Source organism: Acanthopagrus latus, chromosome 23 (assembly GCF_904848185.1).
Source record: "Acanthopagrus latus isolate v.2019 chromosome 23, fAcaLat1.1, whole genome shotgun sequence".
Lineage (NCBI taxonomy): Eukaryota > Metazoa > Chordata > Actinopteri > Spariformes > Sparidae > Acanthopagrus > Acanthopagrus latus.
Genome location: NC_051061.1, coordinates 15,751,168 through 15,771,440, shown reverse-complemented (window position 1 = coordinate 15,771,440; position 20,273 = coordinate 15,751,168). Strand labels below are relative to the sequence as shown.

General features: G+C 43.7%; 1 protein-coding gene across 3 annotated transcripts; it reads left to right on the top strand.

Annotated features, from left to right (window-relative positions):
• Positions 1–781: 781 nt before the first annotated feature.
• setd1a (SET domain containing 1A, histone lysine methyltransferase) lies at positions 782–19,197 on the top strand. 3 transcript variants are annotated; one of them, XM_037088520.1, is made up of 21 exons: positions 782–870; positions 1,916–2,060; positions 2,155–2,253; positions 2,352–2,622; positions 3,114–3,256; positions 3,441–3,667; positions 3,927–5,646; positions 6,312–7,304; positions 7,601–7,768; positions 8,039–8,123; positions 8,209–8,351; positions 8,643–8,679; positions 8,770–8,959; positions 9,068–9,111; positions 9,255–10,549; positions 11,524–11,878; positions 12,090–12,271; positions 15,646–15,756; positions 16,299–16,418; positions 16,694–16,831; positions 16,953–19,197. In XM_037088520.1, the coding sequence occupies exons 2-21, from the start codon at positions 1,923–1,925 to the stop codon at positions 17,124–17,126; spliced, it is 6,633 nt and encodes a 2,210-aa protein (XP_036944415.1). In that variant the 5' UTR covers positions 782–870; positions 1,916–1,922; the 3' UTR covers positions 17,127–19,197. The 3 variants fall into 3 exon arrangements, with proteins under 3 accessions (XP_036944415.1, XP_036944416.1, XP_036944414.1); XM_037088521.1 differs by lacking the exon at positions 782–870 and adding an exon at positions 877–1,150; XM_037088519.1 differs by lacking the exon at positions 782–870 and adding an exon at positions 877–1,187.
• The last annotated feature ends 1,076 nt before the right edge of the window (positions 19,198–20,273 follow it).

The following is a 20,273-nucleotide window of genomic DNA, read 5'->3' as shown; positions in this document are numbered from 1 at the left end:
TTTACTTAGGTATTTAAAGTCTTTGCTGCTGGAGTTACACATTGTTTAAGTACGTCAGCTCTAATATACAAAACCTATGATCAGTTTATAAAATAGGATAACTTGTTACAGTTCACCCCAACATTAAAATGCTGCTTACATACAAGGTTCTAGGTTAAATGTATTTATAAGTCCTTGAGTCCTCTTAGATTTGCTACATTTAATTTACATGTTTGAACATCACTTATAGTAACCCAATAATAAAATATAAATAAGTAATTAAACAAATAAACAAATTCAGGGGCCATATTGCTGCCTGATGAATACTTTTACTTTTGATACTTACAGTACCTTTTTATCACAACACATTATATTAATACTTATATTCTCTACATATCAAACATTTGAATGCACTTTAAATACAGCTGTGAACTTCCTTCTGTACACACCACACCAAATGAGTCATTTTTAGGATTTCCTCTATATATTTACTAGAATTATTATTATTATTATTATTATTATTATTATTATTATTATTATTATTATTATTATTATTATTATTATTATCCTTTCGGACCAGTGAATCAAGTGTACCATCAATTTGCGTTAGCTGAGCTGTCACTGTTCGGCCATTAGGGGGCGCGATTATAACTTTCTTGTGCTTGGATTTGCATACGCAGATTCGAATATATTCTTTCAACCGTAAAAAATGGCCGTCAATAAAAAATGTAGTCGTTATCCTACTAAAATATGTTTAGTTTTTTATAACATTTCGATATTTTACGTCTGTGTTCCGTATTAATTTATTTAGTTATCCGGAGTGACGAAAGTGTGGATCAGCAATCGTGGGCTGCATTCGCATAACTGATGGAGAACAGGCGAGGCTTTCAGGTTGGTTACGCGATGGCGGCTCGCTCCACAATATAGGGATTTTAAAGCGAAAACAATGGCTTCGCCGCCCGGGGAGGCGTGTTGTTGCCTCGGCTAACTACCGGAATGATAGCGACATCATTTTAGCTCATCGGATTTGCTTCGGCGCAAAATCGGAGACGTCCCTTTTCTGTTCGGGGCTCAGTGTTTTTCTTGTTCGTCTCCCGGGCCTGGCTGTAGCTGCCTACACTGTAGCGGCGGGTTGCTACTTTCGGATGAGCGGGCAGTAGGTCTTGAAGAGGTGGGGTCTGAATTTAGGCGAATTGGAGCCAAAACAAGTAGGTAGAGCCTAAAAGATAGGTGCATAACATGAAAGTCACGGATAAATGGTTAATGATGCGAGCGGAGGGTGTATAATATCAGAGTTTGACTCCTAACTTGATGTTCTTGCTAGTTAGCATTAGCCAGCGGCAGCGTTAACTTGCCCTAGCTAACGCGAGAAGGCATAAGTAATTTAACATCGGTTGACGTTATCTAACGCAGTAGCTACCGATGATGTGGTTCATGGGGAACTGTCCGGAACCCGGTTTCATCTGCGTGTAACGTGAACTCTGTCGAGACGTTGGAGAATGCAGTTTCTTAGCATTTCGTTGATGCAGCTAGCATGTTGCTAGCCGAACTAACTGTCTTGTGACGTAACGCTGGTCATTGTTTTGACAGCACGCAGCATCTTACTCGAGACTAGAAAGGTCCTGGTTGTTATCCCGCATAATTATGTTTTTCCCCTCTGACTTCAATATTACTATTAACCGGTATTGATCACAAAAAGTTGGCTAACTGATGTGACGCAGCTGCACGTTCGGTTACCTTATCAGACAGTGTACCCACAGCCAGCGGCCGAATATACTTTTCGTTGTAATTACTGCAGCATTTCACATCAGTATTTCTCTCTTCTGCAGATAATTTGTCAAATCCTCGCTTCTCTTGGTGACTGCTCTGAGGAGGTTTTGTTCCCTCACGGTAGCTGCTGCAATGTCTGAAATCCTGGTTTCCCTTTGACATTCAGTTGTAGGATGGATCCAGACGGTGGGGCAGATTCACAAAAAGCTGTCAGTTTGCAGTGGAAGAGCTACAAACTCGTCCAGGACCCAGCCATACGGCGGGTCACACAGAAGATCTACAGATACGATGGAGTGCATTTCAGTGTGCCAGTGAGTTGAAGTTCACTTTTCTCCAGGCTGCAATTTGTGTGCCTTAAATTGTTTGGGGTTTTTTTGTGAGCTGCAACCTGTATAATTCTCTCAGGACTCTGGATTTCCTCCCGTGGGTGAACTGCGGGACCCAAGACCCCGGAGACTATGGTCCAGGTATACAGAGCTGTCCCTGCCAGTGCCGAAGTTTAAGGTGAGAATAGGCGGTCAACGGTAAACTCACCCGACACAGGAACTTCATCTTTTGAAGTGACAAATTCTTCTCACCGATTTTGCCCGTTTTCTTCCCAGCTCGATGAGTTCTACGTGGGTCCCATACCCCTCAAGGAGGTGACCTTTGCTAGACTCAATGACAACATCAAGGAGCCCTTTTTGGCAGAAATGTGTGCCAAGTTTGGTGAGGTGGAGGAGATGGAAATCCTGTTTCACCCCAAGACCAGGAAGCATTTGGGCCTGGCCAGGGTTTTGTTTACCAGCACCAGAGGAGCCAAGGACACAGTCAAGCAACTGCACAATACTTCTGTCATGGGTAACATCATTCACGCTCAACTGGATATAAAAGGTAAGCTAAAACACCTTAAAACACATTAAACCCTCTGTAAACAGATATTAATACATAGTAACATACAAAGTGATGCACAACTGGGAGAGACTGTATGCAAGCTTTTTGTTTCATTCAAGAAAGAGCTGTAGTTTATAAGAAACTACCGACGCCGTCTAAAACAAAATCCTGTTTTTCAATTCCTGTATCTGCACCTTAATCCCAGTTATAACAATGTAATTCACTTGTTCTGTTCCCCAATGTCCCAGTTAATTAAAAAAAGAATCTGTTAACAAGTTTTTGAGATGTCTTGCGAACTTACAAACAGAGCTAAAAGCAAATGAGACAAATAAAACAAGCAGATGAGCTGATTCTTGTTGGAGGCCATTAAACCTAATGGTGTTCGTCTTGGAAACCTCATTATAAGTAGATCCCATTTGTGTAGCTGATGAGCTCATTTCAAAGCATTTATGCATTTCTGTGCTTTCTGTTTTTTGTTTTTTTTTACCTAGGCCAGCAGAGGCAGAAGTATTATGACCTGATAGTGAATGGGTCCTACACTCCTCAGACTGTGCCCCTGGGAGGCAAGGCTTTGACGGACAGGGTCCAGCCTCAGGCCCCAACACAGCCACAGCCACAGCCACAGCCTGACACGGTATTGTCCCTTCACTCATTTAATGATCAAATAGAGCTGAATTGCAAATGAATATAAAGTGTTTTGCAGCATTTTTTGATAAGTCATTGTTTGCACACATTCTGAATAAAATTCAGCACAATCACAGAGTGAATCATTCTTGTTTGATTTAAAAAAAAAAAACATATTTCCTTTTGCTGCACAGTCATCAGAAATCAGGCGGAGGCTCTCCAGTGAGCTTGCGGTTTTGGCAGCAGGTGTCCAAGCCCTCACGTCAGGTAGCGCCACACCTTGCTCTACCGATACTGGGTACAGTGATCAGCGTCTGGATACACCTCCCTCTGCATCATCTCAGGGAGGTGGAGGAGGAACACCTTACAGCTCCAGATCTGGGACTCCTTTCTCACAAGACTCGGGCTACAGCGGTGCCAGGTCAGTCATTGCTGGTCAGCTCACAGAGAGTTTCACATCAGAGTTTTACCTTTGCCTTGCCATTGTCATTATCATGAGTCAAATTCAGATCCCTCAGTCAAAGCTAGGAAACATCTTTGGCAAACTAGCACTGGTGGTACAGATAGTTGGTAGAAGAGCAGGAATCAAATTCTGATGTTGCATTATTGTCTTCGTAGTGCTTTGGTCCAAAAATAATGACATTTTAAAAGTGACATTTTTTATTTTTTATTTTTTGCAGGCATACTGGCTACAACACTGGCACTTTGGGCAGCGGCTACCCTCCCCAGGACATGCTACCTTCCTCCTCCTCGTCTTCTGCAGTCTCTTCTACTGTCGGAGGATACAAAGTGTCTCGCTACTCTGAGGATGCTCAGGAGCCCCCAGCGTATCATCGAGGTCGCCCTATGTATCCCCCAACCCCATCATACCGTCCCAATGAGCCGCCATGCTACCCCCCATACCCCAATGTTGCAGGGCCTGGGCCACACATAGCGCACCACTCCACAATGCCTCCACCGCCTCTTGCCACCCAGTATGATCAGCCCCCAATGGCAGACAGGGAGCGGGACCGGGATAGAGACTCAGGGGGCCGCTATGGGCCAGGCGCTATTGGCTCCAGAAGGTCATCGTACCACCACCAGCAAGACACAAACTCTTCCTCAAAGTACCATTCCCATCATTCCCATCACCACTCAGAACGCAGGGACGACAGGGGGTACCGGCGAGACAGCCTGGGCTCTCGATCAGGTGACCACAGCCACCAGAGACACCGCAACCACCACCATTCTCACAACCACCATGGCAGCAGCAGCCGCAGAAGGAGCAGCCATGACCGCGACAGGGACCGAGACAGAGATCGAGACAGAGACCGGGATAGAGACAGAGACCGAGACAGTGACTACTCCAACAGCTCTGACCCCAGATACAATTCCAATTCTTACCGCTCTTCCTCAAACAGCATGTCTCCTCCCCCGTCATCTTACTCCGCATACTCCTCCAAAGAGCCTGCCCCAGCCCCTCCTCAGGGATTGGATGTTTCCACCCGTCTTGGGGGCGCAAGCTTGTCAGAGAGGGGACCTCTTCCTTCAGTGGGTGCTGAAAAAGACTACCACGCTGGTCATCACAGTGCTCTGCCTCCACCTCCTCCGCCGCCGCCTCCCCTCCCTCCAGCCTCAGTCATTGCGGCGGCTGTAGCTGAGACACTTGGAACACTGGACTTCAACCAGGATAGTCCGGTCCGCGAAGAGCAGTGGACAAAACCTAAGCGCCGTCCCAGCACTCCACCGGCACCACCAAAGACACCACCACCTTCCTCTCCACCCCAGCCCTCCATCGCCTCCTCCTCTACCTCCCCTTCCTCTACCTCCCTCCCACACCATCTTCCCACCTCCTCTTGCTCCCCACCACCCCCTCAACGTGACTCTTCCTCCCCAGAGCCAGATTCCACAAATGAGAGTTTACCGTTTGTCTACCACAGCAGCAGCCTTGACTCGCGTATTGAGATGCTCCTAAAGGAACAAAAGGCTAAATTTTCTTTCCTCGCCTCTGACGAAGAAGATGAGGAAGATAGGAAAGAGGAGAAGCAGAGGGGCACGCGGGGGGACGGAGGAGAGCGAAGAGGTGGGTCGGGTGATGGAACAGGAGAGCACACAAGCGGCAATCAGTTGGGAGACAATGGGGAGAAGGACCACAGGAGGAAAGGGGAAAGAGACAGGGATGGACACAGAGGAAGGAAACGGGGAAAGGGGGGAGAAGGTAGGAAGAGTCCCACTGTACTTACAGCAAATACACCATCCTCCTCCACCTACTCCTCCCACATCCTGCCGCCAGAGGAACCCCAGCCCCAGGTTGGCCTCACTGGGACTGGGGCTTTGCAGGAGGACTCTTCCCAGGCTGCATCTGCTGATACACGCAGCAGGACAGGAGCGCACACACCACCTTATAATGGACAAAGTCAGGTAAGATCAGTAGCACGTGGCCTCCTGACCTTCTGAATTGGTCTTAGCGCTCAGGGGTTGGATTGGCTGAGAGAGGTGGTGAGGGTGAAGTGGGTCGTTCGGGGTATCATTTTGCTGGGTTTTGTATGTTTTTTATTTTCCTTTTTTTTTCGAGGGGGTGGTGCCTTGGATATTGAACTGTGCGTTTTTTCTGTTTTTTTTTCCTCTGTTTTTTTGAAAATTGTTAAAAATATTTGAAACTCAAAGATCGGTAGTACGTTAAAAAGAAAACACAGGGTCTCGGTAGACTGTTGGGTCTCAACAGTTTGATTGATTTTCAAATCGGCAATTGAGTCATAGTTGACAACTAATTGATGCAGCTCTAGTTCTCACTTGCCAAGTCATTCCAAAAATGCTGATATTTTTTGCTGTGGCCTGTAACATTAGATGTGTGCAGGCAGCTTACTTTGGTCTTTTTTGGTGCAAAAGAAGAAAAACAAAGCAAAAAGAACATTAAGCGCACATTTCCAAGACCTAAGTCAGCATTACATTAATATGCTATGTTCCAACACTAAACTCTAAACTAAAGTGATTATTTATCTCTCCAGCACCACTTTGTGTGCGGCTTCCCAACTTAAAACAGGTAATTCTGATTGGTTTTTTGTTGTTTTGTTTTGTTTTTTCAGTCCTCTCCTCATTCCTCCGGGGAAGACATGGAGATCTCAGATGAGGAGGAGGAGACGACCACCATAACAACGGTGACGACCCACCAGCCCTCAGTCACTTCAGGTTCCTCTCCGTCTTCATCCCAGGCTGCCATGCCTTCACAAACAACAGACCCTTCCTCTTCACCCCAACCTATTTCTGACTCTGCACAGCACTTTGGCACCTCCATGCACCCTCCTATACCTTCCTATCCTCCTCATTTGCCTCCTCCACCTCCCCCTGGTTACTCTCTCCAGCCCCCGCCTCCCCCGGGGATCCCTCCCCTCCCCCACATGGAGCTGCACCCTGAGTATCCTCCTCCCATGCCCCACCACATGTATGACTATGCCACCTCCATGGAGCTGATGAACCAATACAGCGGTGGAGCTCCTATGTCCTTCCAAATGCAGACCCACATGCTAAGTCGCTTACACCAGATGCGCCTATCGTCATCCAACGGCACCCCAGGCCCTGGTGAGGCAGCAACTGCAGACTACACCTCATACCATCTCCACTCTATGCCACCACCCCACACACACCATCCCTACATAGACCAAGAGGGGAGTGGTGCGGCCTCTCATTATGACCAGGACCACCGCTACATGCCCCCTCACATGCCATACCCCTACCCTGATCCCCACAGCACTCAGATACCCCCCCTTCCACACCATGGCATCCCGCCTCCTCATTCTGGCTGGCCGCCACACGTCTTACCACCACAGTACCCCTCGTACATGCCTCCACCTGGCTATGGCACCATGCTGCCCGGGGATGGAGACGAGTACAGGGCTCCCGGGGAGGCAATGCCCATACTGGCTGAGAATCCGAATGAAGCCACAGTGCAGATGGTCCTAGCTGCTCTGATCCAGGAAATGAAAAACATCATGCAGAGGGACCTGAACCGCAAAATGGTGGAGAACGTTGCCTTTGCAACCTTTGACGAGTGGTGGGAGAGGAAAGAGACCAAGGCCAAGGTAAGGAAGAATAATCATAACAATAAAAGCATTGTCTTGGTTTTTTGGCTTGCTGGTGTGTTCATTGTATGAACGTAGGAAAACGTGTTTGTCCACTTCTTTGTACCTTTTTTATGGGATTGTTTTATTGAACTATGGACTGAATATCTTTGAAAATTGACTGTACTGTAAATTCAGATTAAAAACACCCATCATCATTTTACCTATGTGCGAGGTTGCTACAAATTTTGCTTTCAAGATGTGGAAAAGCCTTGTCACTACCAAAATTTTAAATTGCAAATGTTTCCCACTTCTAGCCTTTCCAGACGATGGTAAGGGGCGTGTCTGCCTTACGGGATGATGAGAAAAAAGAGGAGAAAGTCAACCGTCCTCGGGAGCCTCTCGGGTCTCTTGTGGACTGGGCAAAGAGTGGTGGTGTGGAGGGATTTTCTCTCCGAGGAGCACTACGGCTGCCTTCCTTCAAGGTAAAAGCACCACACTGTGGCAGATCTTAGCCTGTATATCCATGTTTGACAGCTTACCCTCATTGGAAACAGTTTTTTTTACTTTGCATTTTAAAAGAAGACATTCCCTCACAGTAGCGGTTGCAGATTAAATTTGTAGATACTTACTGTCCTAATTGCTTTGCCAGGACTCACGCACAGTTAATCATATGTTTTGAGTATGTAATGTAATCATTTACTTTCTTGACTGTGTCTGATCTCTAAAAAAATTGTTGGTGTCAAATTGTTCAGGTTAAGAGGAAAGAACCTCAGGAGTTCGAAGAGGGAGAAATGAAAAGGCCGCGACCCTCAACCCCACCAGACGAGGATGATGAAGGTTTGCCTGCACTGAAAATCTTTAATGGGTGGTTTGATTAATAGTTCTGCTGCATATAACTCTTTGGCTGCTGTCTCATTTCCAGCTACTGAGGGGAGAATGCCAGAGGCAGACAGGCGTGGAGCAGAAAGGGACAACAAGAGGAGGAAAAAGAAGCCAAGAAGTCGTAAACCATGGGAGCTCGGCAGCGAGGGAGAAGAAACGTCTGACGGCTCCTCGACTGAGAAGGTGTGTATTTTTTAAACGAATATATTTTAGTCTGTCCTGTTTTGCAAACCATACAATGCAAAATGAACTAAAGATAAAGCACACATACAAGTGAGGTACATAAATCGGTTCTTTTTGAAAATTGATTAATTATTCATTAATTTGAATGTTAGATTCATATGACATGTAAGGGAGTTGGATTTTTCTTTTGCTTTGTGTTAACATCATGCTCTTACTCTTACTGATTGCTAGATGGCAGCATTTCGCCGTGATCTTTTTAGAGTTGTAACCACAGCCTGTTTTTATTTGTAGGAGGATGAAGAAGAGGAAAGTGAAAAGGAGTCTGATGGTAAATGACAACTTGTAATATTATTACAATGTCTTTGTTTATGTTTACTTTAAGTCAAGGCAGAAATTATACCAAATTCTTTTCTTTTAGACGATGCCCTTAGTGCTGATAGTGATGATGAGAGCCTCTCCTCGTCATCTGAGGGCTCTTCCTCTTCAGGATCTTCATCTTCATCATCTTCGGAAGATGAGGAAGAGGATGGAGAGGGGGCTGAGAGTGACGGTCTCGACAGCATGGATGAGTCAACCATGGACAGCACTAATGAGAAGGAGGACGACAGGTATGAAGTTAGAAACTCTGTGTTTATTCCATGCTGTTGTTTGTTCCATGTCTTTGGGTACGTGCTTCTCATTATGGTTCATAAAAAATGTTTTTCTGTTTTTCTCAGGGAAAATAATGCAGCTGCTGTTCCAAAAGTAGAAGTCAAAATGGGTAAGTCCAAAGTTATCGTCAGCATCATTAACTACAATACACTCTTTGGAATGTGGCTATAGCGCCTTTGCAGCTGTAAAAAATCTTTGTTAGCTGCATTGTTTTGTCTGAATCAGTCTTTCAAAACTGTCATTTCCTCGCAGGTGAAGCCAAGGACATCAAGGCAGATGCAACAGCACCACCTACCAAGCGTCCTCCATCTCCCCCCTACCCACGTCCTTCATCCCCTGTCGTCCTTGTACCTCCTCTCAAGAAACGCAGGAAGACCGTCTCGTTCTCCACAGGCGAGAACGACAGCAAAACGCTGCTGCCAACTGCACAGCTATCACCATCTCCCTCACAAGTGGTGGGTGAATCCCTTCTCCTTTCCCCAAGCAAGGCCACAGACTCCCCTGTCACTGCTGCGTCAACCCCATCAGCTCGTCCCACACAGGGCATCCAACTGCTCCCCTTTGCCTCCAAACCAGGTGAAGGCAATGCCCTCATTGTGCCCCCATCTGGACGAACCCAAGATTCCGAAGAGTCCAAAAAGGGACTACCCATTTCTCCTCAGACCACTCCTGTCAAATCCCCTGGAAAACGGGGTGCAGGCAAAGATTCCCCCAAATCTTCTGGTCCTCCCGTCATGGTGTGCCGCACTGTGCAGAACCTGCCATTGGACCATGCCTCTATGTGCAGAATGGCCTTCGAGGAGGCCCCTCCTCCACCTCCTGTCAACAAACGGTCCAGAGGAAGGCCGCGGACGACCAGCTTGTCTGCTTCTTCCTGTCAATCGCTCAGAGAGGAAGATGATGAGGAGGAAAGTGAGCAGAGGTTGAGACTTAGGGAGCAGCTGGGGGCATCAAGCCTACTGCAGCTGGCCTCAGCCTCAACCACTGACCTGTCTGTGTTGGCTGACGTAGCCCTGAAAATGGACCCTGATGCTGGGGACTCAGAAGAGACCGAGACATCTGATGAGGCAGAGGAGCAGAAGATGGAGGAGGATCTCTTCTCACCAGAGTCACTGGCTCTGGTTATGAGCCCCGAGGGTGTAATCGTTGTTATGGAGCACAACTACTGCAAACCCCCTGTTCTCCAGGTACCACCTACTACCAAAAGGACTTCCTCCAAAGACTCTTCTGTCTTGCTCCCAGCAGACCTCAACACAATTTCTGGGGTGCTTGAAGCACCAGAGGAGGTCATTGGAGAGGCACTACCATCCAGGGGAGATCCAGGAGAATACTTACCTTCAATGGGAGTGCTTAGTCCTTCTGAGGATGCTGGCCAGGCTGCAGGTCTACCTCCATCGTCAAAGAAAGTCATGGCTAGCAAAGGTTATGAACTTGAAAAGGACAAAAGCAAAAAGAGGAGAAGAAAAGACAAAGAAAACATTGAGGTTCCTCACACAAAAAAACAGAAGGAGCAGCCGGGCAAGAAACAGAGGAAGCGTAAACTAGAGGTGCGTGGGACTTCTAGTTTGTTCTTGTAAATGCTTGTGGATGTTGTTACGGTATACGTAGTGTGTCATAGGTAACAATGTGCCACAACAGTCATGCTGACAAAATAGAAATACTGTCTGACTCACCTGAATGTCCAGTTTCAAGTTCTGTGTTGGTGGCACGCAAACGTTTGATGTTTTTATGGTAATGCCATAAGGGTTTTTCCCCTAGAAAAAAGTGACAAGATCCCGTAAAATGTCCTAACATTTATTGAATTAAGATATCAATCAATGGGAGTATCTACGTGCTACAAAAATAGAGTTTAATGTGATTTAAAAAAAAAAAAAAAGTACAGTATTGGTGGAGGATGTTTTTGGAGCAGTGCTGTGTCCCTGTTCACCTCTCTATCATAACTCTGATTAGAGTTGCTGATGTAATCAACACAACCTTCTGATGCTGTCTCAGTGTTTTATAAATATGTTCAGAAAACTCAAAGCTAATGTCATGCGGGCACTGGGCCAACAGCCTAAACCTCCTGTTAACGTCTATGCTTGGGCAGTGAGTTTTTCCTCACACATGCCAGGCTGATTGTATCTAATTGAGCCATTTGCTTTGAACAGAAAAAAACAGAAGGTTTTCTGTTTCGCTGCATGCTTTTTGTATTGATTACTGCAAAATAGTTATACAGTTTAGTGCACGAACAATCAGTGTCGTTTTCTGACCGGAGTCAGACAGATCCTCAGGAATCTCTTCTGTGGATTTTAACCATGAAGATTAATGTTAATACATACATACATACATACATACATACATACATACATACATACATGTACATGTAATCTGGTAAATCCAAGTCTGTAAGCTAATTTGTACTGAACCCTAAACCCTTAGAAACTAAAAGGCAACAATAGATGTGTTAACACAGCCTTAGTGTTTGGGCCTGCTTGTGCTCGAATTTTTTACTTGGTAGTAATATTCCTCTCCCTGTCTGCAGGACTCAGACTTGGAGGAAGATGTGGATGTGGAGGAGCTGGAGTCTGGGGAACTGTCCAGCTCTGACACAGAGGATGAGATGATTGAAGAGGTGAGGAAGAGTGAGCGCCTCTTTCTGCAGGAGGCGGGGGTAACATCATCCCAGCGCTGGCCGAAACCTGTCCCAGCAGCCCAGCCATTAACTCTGAAGTTCGACAACCGCAGTGAGTTTGAGCAGATGACCATCCTGTACGACATCTGGAACTCCGGTCTGGACGGCGAAGACTTGATGTTGCTAAAGAAGACCTATGAGAAGCTGCTGCAGGACGACCACAGTTCTGACTGGCTCAATGATACTCACTGGGTCACCCACACTAATATCCTTTCAATGACTACCTTCTGCTCTAAATATGTGTGTGTGTGTGATTGCCATGAAAATTAACTCCAAATTACCAATGTTCCGACCATCGATGGTGTTTCAATCAATAAGTAGCCTACATAATCTTTTTTGCCTTTTAATGGATAAAATGTGTGATGGCTTCATATATGTTTGGTTTACTGCTGTTGTCCTTGACCTTTGGGCTGCACTAACCAACTTGCCGAACCCTCGGCGTAAGAAGAAGAGCGCAGGCGGACAGCTTCGTGAGCATGTGACCGGTTGTGCCAGGAGCGAGGGCTACTACGCCATCAGCCGTAAGGAGAAGGATGTCTATCTGGACCTGGACCTGCCCGAGCAGGTCATACGAGAGGTGGAGAATGTCGACACTTCGGTAGGCTCACACTTTCATTCTTTGACAATGTTATCTATTTGTCGCAGTGTAGTCATAGTTTTCGTTTACCAGAGTTATAATTCTTAGAGATGGGTTTGAACTGGACAATGGACTTGAATCTATAGTTCAATGATTTTGCCAATTGATTTTCAAAGTATTAGCCTGTTTAGGTCTGTTGTTCTGACATAATCAGACAAACAATAGACAAATAGTGTTAAATAGTGAAGATATAAACTTTTTAAACTATACAAGAATCGTCTCAACTATAAAGTAGAGCTTTTCAAGTTTGGTCTATCCATTTTTTTCTGGATTCCAACCAGCATCAGCTTGGATTACGTGGACTCGGCTTGTTAAGTTGATATTCAGCTTTAATCTTGACAATGGCTTGCACGAAATGTCTTTAGGTAGATATTGAGAGGAGAGGAAAATACAGCCCAGAACCTGTAAAAATAAAGACAAGGTTGTTAATTAGTGAATTAAAACCCTCTCAATCAGGTTTCCGACAATGTAGCAAAACTGTAACTTTGGGTATGTGGAGGGCTTGATTCTTTGAAAAGTTGAGGCAAAGTTCACAAGAAATCCTTTTGTACTTCCAAAGAACTAAGTTTTGGAAAGAATGATATTCTCCAGCTCTGTGCTGGCTCTGTAAGCAAACTTCAGGGGGTCTAGTGGTTGCTGAATATGGTTATTGTTGATGGTTAATGTAATGCTTTATAAAACCCCCCTTGGAATTTAATTGGCAGGCAGATACAAAAGTGAGTATAAGTGGCCACAGTCATTTGGATCCATTTAAGTTACAATTTGGGAGCAGAGGATTTCCTCAGGCTAGAGATGAATGGCGATGCATGGTTGGAACAGTGATGTGGCTTGCAACGTCGTGATTTAACCATTTCTGTTGAGATTCTTTTGCACAATTAAAACGATATGGCTCAAAAAATAAGAAATCTTTAAATCTTTAGTCATTATTAATCCCAACCTGTGAAAAACCTAAACTAACTGTGAGTAGTTTAGGTTTTTCAGAATCACTTTCTCAAGTGTCACCTTAACCCAGACAGACTCACAGATACAATAAGTACACTATCTAGAGTTATATTTTAATTTAGGGTATTAAGAAAAATTCTATACACTATCTGACATTCATTTTAAATCTTTATTATAACATCAGAATTGACATTGTAATTATGCAAGTACACTGACGCTACATATGGTCATAATCACCTGTGTGATCTGCATTTCCAGTTTATTGGTTTGTGGTATTGGTCCTCTGTTTTTCTTTGTCTTATAGCATAAACGAAAAGTACCGGTAAACTTTCCCCATGTGCTATTGCAGTAGTTTTTCCATTTCTGATAACAATCTGCCAGATTTTGTTATATTTAGTCTGTCCAAGCCATCCCAACAAAACTTTTCACTCAAAAAGCAAACCAAACCATGGCTTAATTTGATCTGGACTGATGGCACCTCTTTTCTTTGGACCAAGGTTGTTTGATCTGGACAATGCTCCAGGGGAGCTTGTACGCCTGTAATTTTAATTTGGCTCCAAGTTAAGTCTGAAAGTCTTGACCAAACACAGAGGTAGTAGAATGGAAAGGCCCCTCGTGCTGTTTTTGTGAAGAAATTTGTGCTGCATCTCTGCAAGAAAGGTGCTTTCATAACTGAAGTCATTTTTATTGGATGATAAAATTGAACACTTTATTGAAAGTCTAAGGATAAAACCCTGGTGCACAATTTTTACAAGTAACTTGAAAATAAACTGGATGTGTGACACTTGCCGAAGTATAACCGGATGGTTGACAGCTGTTTGGAGTGCTCTTAAAACTACTTAAACACTGGGGGGAAGCTTATTTGCCAGAGAGCTAGTGCACAGAAACAAACCACGGAATTCAGCATTGTCCTCATCACAAGTAAAACTCAAGCTGTACCACTGACTAACAACATTTGGTTTAGCAACATTTGGTAGCAGTCTGTGGTCTGAGCCACTCAGCACACTTTCCTTAAGGCTCTCAAAATTTCACCATTCACTGCTGCCAGTGGATTTCAATTATGAACATCATGCTTTAAATCAAGCAATAGATTTCAAGCTGACCACCACATTATGAAAAGCTTCTGGAGGGAGAAATATTGAATATCTGTTAACCAAATCCACCAGATCCAAAAACATTTCTGTTCCAACCCTAAACCACCACTACACATGTGTGCCTTCTGTCATGTGTATGTAGTTAAACTGTCTCTCACTTACACACTTTTTTCTTATCCATCCTACCTTCCCGTTTTTAGTAATTTTCCTGATTTCATTTTCAGCTCATCTGCTGTTATTAATGTATTCCAGGTATCTTAAATACAAATATCTGTTCTTTGGTATTAGTTTTTTGAAGTGAGGTTTATTGGGCCACATCAGGGGTGACAGCTTCTGTATAACACTCGAAAACATTCGTCATGGTACATTGTCTGCAATGCCACATGTTGATAGGGAAGGCAGGAACGCTTTGGCACTGAGATCATTTACAAACAGCTGGTTTTTCCAGCAGTGTGTTTTCCATCCTGGCTTTGTGTGGTGTTTTATCACCATGGAGAAAAGCAGAAGAGAAAGGAAAACGCTTCTTTATATTCACAGCACAGGCAATTTAGTCTTTTGTCACCCAGGGCATATTGTTTTGCTGTAGCCTCATTGTTTATGGAGATACAATATCGCTGACTGAGCACAAAATGAGATGTAACTGAGCACCACATCAGTCAGCATCTTTGATGTCCTGATCAAAGTAGCAATTTTATGGTATTAGCTCTGTTCTGAAAAGAGTCTGTACCTCTTGCCTCCCAGGTGTGCAGGGATGTGGTTTGGTCTACCTAGTGGCCTGTCTGTGCATGTGTAAACAGTGAGCTTTTCAAAGCACAGACTGGTGGTAATACTTGTTATTAGGCTATATTCATCATTAGTAAGGGTCTCTTCAGGGGATTCATTTGCAACGAAGTTATATATTATCACAGTAGGAAAACATGCATTATCTTGAAAACATGAAAACGTGGACCAAAGATTGAGCTCCTTCAGTTTTATATTTTTACATCACTTCTAAAGCAGTATTTCATACATTTGGGCTGTTTTCATGATTTCTAGTAGGTTTGACATGAATCTTACCGTTGTGGTGTTGCAGTTTTAGCTTCAACCTTTGTTTCCAAGTCTTGTTTGTCTATTGTTTTTTCTATATTTTTATCAGTCTTATCTTCATAGTGATTGATAACTAAATAAACTTTATCCACACCAACATGGATTTGACCTTAGATTTAAAATTTAGGTCAAAGTTTTTCTGCAGCTCAAGGTCATATGATAACATGACATTGTGACATCTTATAATGCTGTCTGCTTTCTATTTTCTGCCAGGGAGCTAACCGGGTTCTATCAGAGAGACGATCGGAGCAGCGCCGCCTCCTCACAGTCATTGGCACCACGGCTGTCATGGACTCTGACCTGCTCAAACTCAACCAGCTTAAGGTACGGTTAGAAATAAATATTGGCACAAACATGGGATCTAATGTCCCTGCTGAGGCCAGTCTGGTCCTGGTCTAAGGTTCATTGTTTCTGAAATGAGAGGAGATCATATTTAATAATGTTATTTTGCTGCCTTCTGCTTTTTTCTTTAACATTTTTAACTTTAAGTCTTTGCTGACTAAATACTATATACTATAGTATTTAGTCAGCAAAGACTATCTCCTCTCGCTGCCACCATACAATTGTTGTTTGCCCACAGTAAATGTTGTGCTAGGCTTAAGCAGAGCCAAACTCTGTTGAACATACAGAAAGAAAACACTGTCTTGATGACTAAGAGGTTATTTATCAGAGTCACAATCAACTTGCAAAACCACAGACGCCTAAACAGAAAGAACTTAAATCAGCATTTTCTGCTTTCATATTCCCTTGACCAGGCTGGAGAGTTATTAAGTAGTCACAAGAATATATTCCTGTAAGGCCTGCATGCTCCTCAGATTTTTTTCCCAAGACCTTTGTTACAATGAGTGTTGTCTGTCTTTATGCAGTTCCGCAAGAAGAAGCTTCGTTTTGGACGCAGTAGGATCCACGAGTGGGGCCTGTTTGCCATGGAGCCCATTGCTGCTGATGAGATGGTCATCGAGTATGTGGGTCAAAACATCAGACAGGTACTGCTTCAAGTCTGTTTCAGTATGTGCACAACCAGTGACATCCCATGCAGTGGTTAATTGTCCTGATACTAATTTCATTCGGGCCTCTATATAGTTGCAACAAGATGTTCATAATACATCTGCATTGTTGTTGCATTACGATAAAAAGCTCTGTACGTATAACACAAAATCAGATATTTCTCGTGCAACTTTTTATGTGCATGTCTATTATCCTTGGTTGTGTTTTTAATATAGTATAATTGAGCAGATGTTTATGTGTCTCATGTGTCCAGATGGTGGCTGACAATCGAGAGAAGCGCTACGCACAGCAGGGCATCGGGAGCAGCTATTTGTTCAGAGTGGACCACGACACAATTATAGATGCCACCAAATGTGGCAACCTGGCCCGATTCATCAACCACTGCTGCACTGTGAGTCTAAACGTATTCAGCCAACACTGATAGGGGTTACAGTAAACAGGACATTACATATGACTAGTTGAAATTTACTTTATTTGTCACTCATCAGTCTCCTATTGCTTTGTTCTTCTAGCCAAACTGCTACGCCAAGGTAATCACCATAGAGTCCCAGAAAAAGATTGTGATCTACTCGAAGCAGGCCATCGCTGTCAATGAAGAGATCACCTACGACTACAAATTCCCCCTCGAGGAGAACAAGATTCCTTGCCTGTGTGGAACAGAGAATTGCCGCGGGACACTCAATTAGTGGACAGGCTTCTCTTTCTCACTTGCCAACAACCAGCCAGACCCAGACACCCCCCTGTTTCGCCCTCCTCCTCAGAGTGTACCTCGAAACAAAGCCACCCTCTGGAAAAAAAAAACCCTTGCCACTCCTCCGGATGGCCTCACAGCCGTCCTCAAAGTACCCAGGAAACAGAGATGCACACACTTGCACTTTTCACGCACATTTTTCTTTCACTTGGCAGTTTCACAAGCCAGTGTGTGTGTGTGGGGTTTTTTTTTTTTGTTACCTGGCATGTGAAAAACAATGAGGGGGTTCTCTGTTTCACCTTTCACTCTACTTTGGCAGTATTTGTTGACTAACATGGGTAATTGGTTGTTCCAAACAGCCTGGCATGAAAGGTCTTTCTATCACAACGCCGATATCCGTTTGATGAAGAAAACTGAAAAAAAAAACACTGGTATTCTGTGTCTACGTCCGCTCACATTATCCACAACCTGGATCACTCTTCCAGTGTCCCCGCAGCCCGCCACCCACACAAATCCGCACATAGACGCACAGGAACATCAGACAAATTCAGGGTTTTTAAAAGCGCCTGTTAAGGGCGCACTTTTAAGCTGACAAACTTCAATTAATTTGGTCTTCAGTTATGCAAGATTTCCAAGTGTGAAGATTATTTTGGAGCTTTTTTTTTTTTTTTTAACTTCATTTCATAGTATTATATATTGATATTACTGTTGCTGTTATTGATGGTATTTAGTTGCAGTCGCTGTGAGAATCTTGCAGCAAAGTACGCTTCAGTGTACCCACCCACTGTCCTCAGTGGATTCACCAGCCACTATAAAACACGATTTCCCCTCTCCACTGTGCATTACTCTCCTGATTTGCCATAGCACTCTGCTTGGATAAAGTATAATCCATTAGAACTATTGTTTTTAATCCACCCTGAAAATATTTGTCAGTTAAGTTGTAGCTAAATGTGTTTTATTTTTACATGGCTGCTGATTTTTTCATCTGCAGGACCAGCACAACAGAGAATTGGCCCGTGACTTTTCTTTTTCCCCCCAGTTTATAGCTATGTCACCAAAACGTCTCGTGAGGAGAACTTGTTTGTTTGATAGGATCTCTCTCTTTGTGCCCGTCTGTCTGTATGTGTTGAGTTGTTCCTTCCATGGTATTCTCTTTTTTTATTTTTGTTTCAACCAGCAAATGTCAGATGCCTACTTAAACAAACTTTCTTTCCTCACTTCTTAAAGCGAAGATCACCACAAAACTCTCGCAGGTCCCTAGTAAAAAAAATGCTGTGGTCAGTGTTTAACTTTGTCTGTGCTACAAATGTTTTTAAAAGGCACATTTATTTGATTAGTACAGGTCTCTTCAGCGTTTTAGTTTTAGAAAATTCTTTTTCCACTGTTTTGTGGGCCTTTCCAGAATGCATTAGTATGTATTCTGTTCGTGTGTGGACTCATTTCCCCCTCCACACTACCCTCCCTGAAACATTAATCGGCTTATGGCAAAACAACATAACAAATGTCATGCTTGCTATCTGTTTGCAGTGTAGATGGGTGGAAGGTATTTATGGATAAGCCTCAGCAGGTTTGTGACACGCTGCAGACAGCAGGATGTATATGGCCCTCACGTCGTCTCTGTTTTTCACATGGCTATGGCCGTCCAAAGTTGAACTTTCATTTTGAACTTTTAACTAGCAGAAGACTTTATTTTGTTCCCTCCCAAACAGGAAAAATGTGTAAGATATTTTTTGTTGCGGTGAAAGCCTTTCAGTACAAACCAACCCTCTTTACTACAGGATAAAAAGTTGAAAGGAAAAAAAAAAATCAAAGAAGTACATGTAAATATTGTAGAGGTGTTTGTTTCTCGTAGAAACACACTGATTTCAAGCTGTAAATATGTCGTTCCTTTTCCTCACTCCATGAGGAGGAAACATGTACATACCTTCCATTCATTTATTTTTTATTGTTTTTCCTTTTAATTTGATGATTATTTTAATATTATTTGGAATATTTCTCTTGTATTAATGCGTTGGACCCTTTATTAATGGTGCATTAAAATATTTTTTAAATAAATGAAAACCTCATTTTGTCTTTCAATAACTTTGTATCATACTACTTTAAGAAGTGCTAAAGTTCAGCCAGTGTGGGAGGACGTCAAGTATTCTTTGCCTCAAGGATCCTGACAGCCAGTAGGGAGGTTTTTGCATACCAGACAGATGTGCATATAAATAACTTGCTGATAAACTGTGGTGTTTGAACAGGAAGTTGCTTGCACGGTGGAAACTACACAACCTTATTTCCTCTGCGACAGAGTTGAAATCGTCCTGTTCTGCACCTGCAACTGTGATGCTTCCTGTTGAGAGAAACATGAGAGGAAGTGCTGAAATCTGACCTACAAACACTAGATTTCACAAGTCACCAGATGACGACAAGGCGGGGTGAGAGCGGCTGAAGTGCACAGCACAGATGGTGACCTGGGCTGAAAAGTGTGTCAGCATCAGGCTGACAACACATCCGAAAAGCCTGCCTGGTGTATCATTATGGTAAAATCGGATAGGCTGGTCATTCTGAGGTGGACTTTGTACCAGAACTGAACTCAAGTCATGAAAAAGCACTTCAGATGTTTTTGTTGAAACTGGGATTCAGAGTTTCCCTCTGAGTCACAAGAAGGCTGGCTGAAACTGGATATGGCAGGATATTTCTCCTTGATAGTCACGTGCAATTAGTCGTGCTAGAACTGCAGAGTTTCTGGTTTATTGTTGTAGGGGTGACGGCAATTGTTCCCAAATACCACAGACAGCAGCCACCACACTCATCTACATGCACATCTACACAGTGCAATGCTAAATCATTTGAGTGCTCCCTTAAGTCCCAACAGGAATTCGGGGTCTCTAAACCTCACCACATACCTAAAGCTAGTGTTGCAGTGAATCTTGATATTGGCATGGTTTGTAGATAGATAAGTATATGCCTCCTGATGTTTCAGCTGTTCTTATCTCAATTGCACATCAAGATTTAGTAAATGATCTGATATGTTTTTAGATCTAAAAAGCCACACAAGCAGTATGGCTCCTTGACTGTGGGTCCGTTTAACACTCTACCCCTCTGCAATATTTTTTTTTTTTGTGGCCATGAAATTCTCAGTAGATATCCATGTTCA

What these genes read in the sequence shown, in the direction of transcription:
- setd1a (XM_037088520.1), top strand. Translation starts at nt 1,923, where the DNA reads ATGGATCCAGACGGTGGGGCAGATTCACAAAAAGCTGTCAGTTTGCAG. An exon ending in AATGAGAAGGAGGACGACAG is followed by an intron (nt 8,960 to 9,067) that starts GTATGAAGTTAG and finishes TGTTTTTCTCAG; the next exon opens with GGAAAATAATGCAGCTGCTG. An exon ending in AAAAGTAGAAGTCAAAATGG is followed by an intron (nt 9,112 to 9,254) that starts GTAAGTCCAAAG and finishes ATTTCCTCGCAG; the next exon opens with GTGAAGCCAAGGACATCAAG.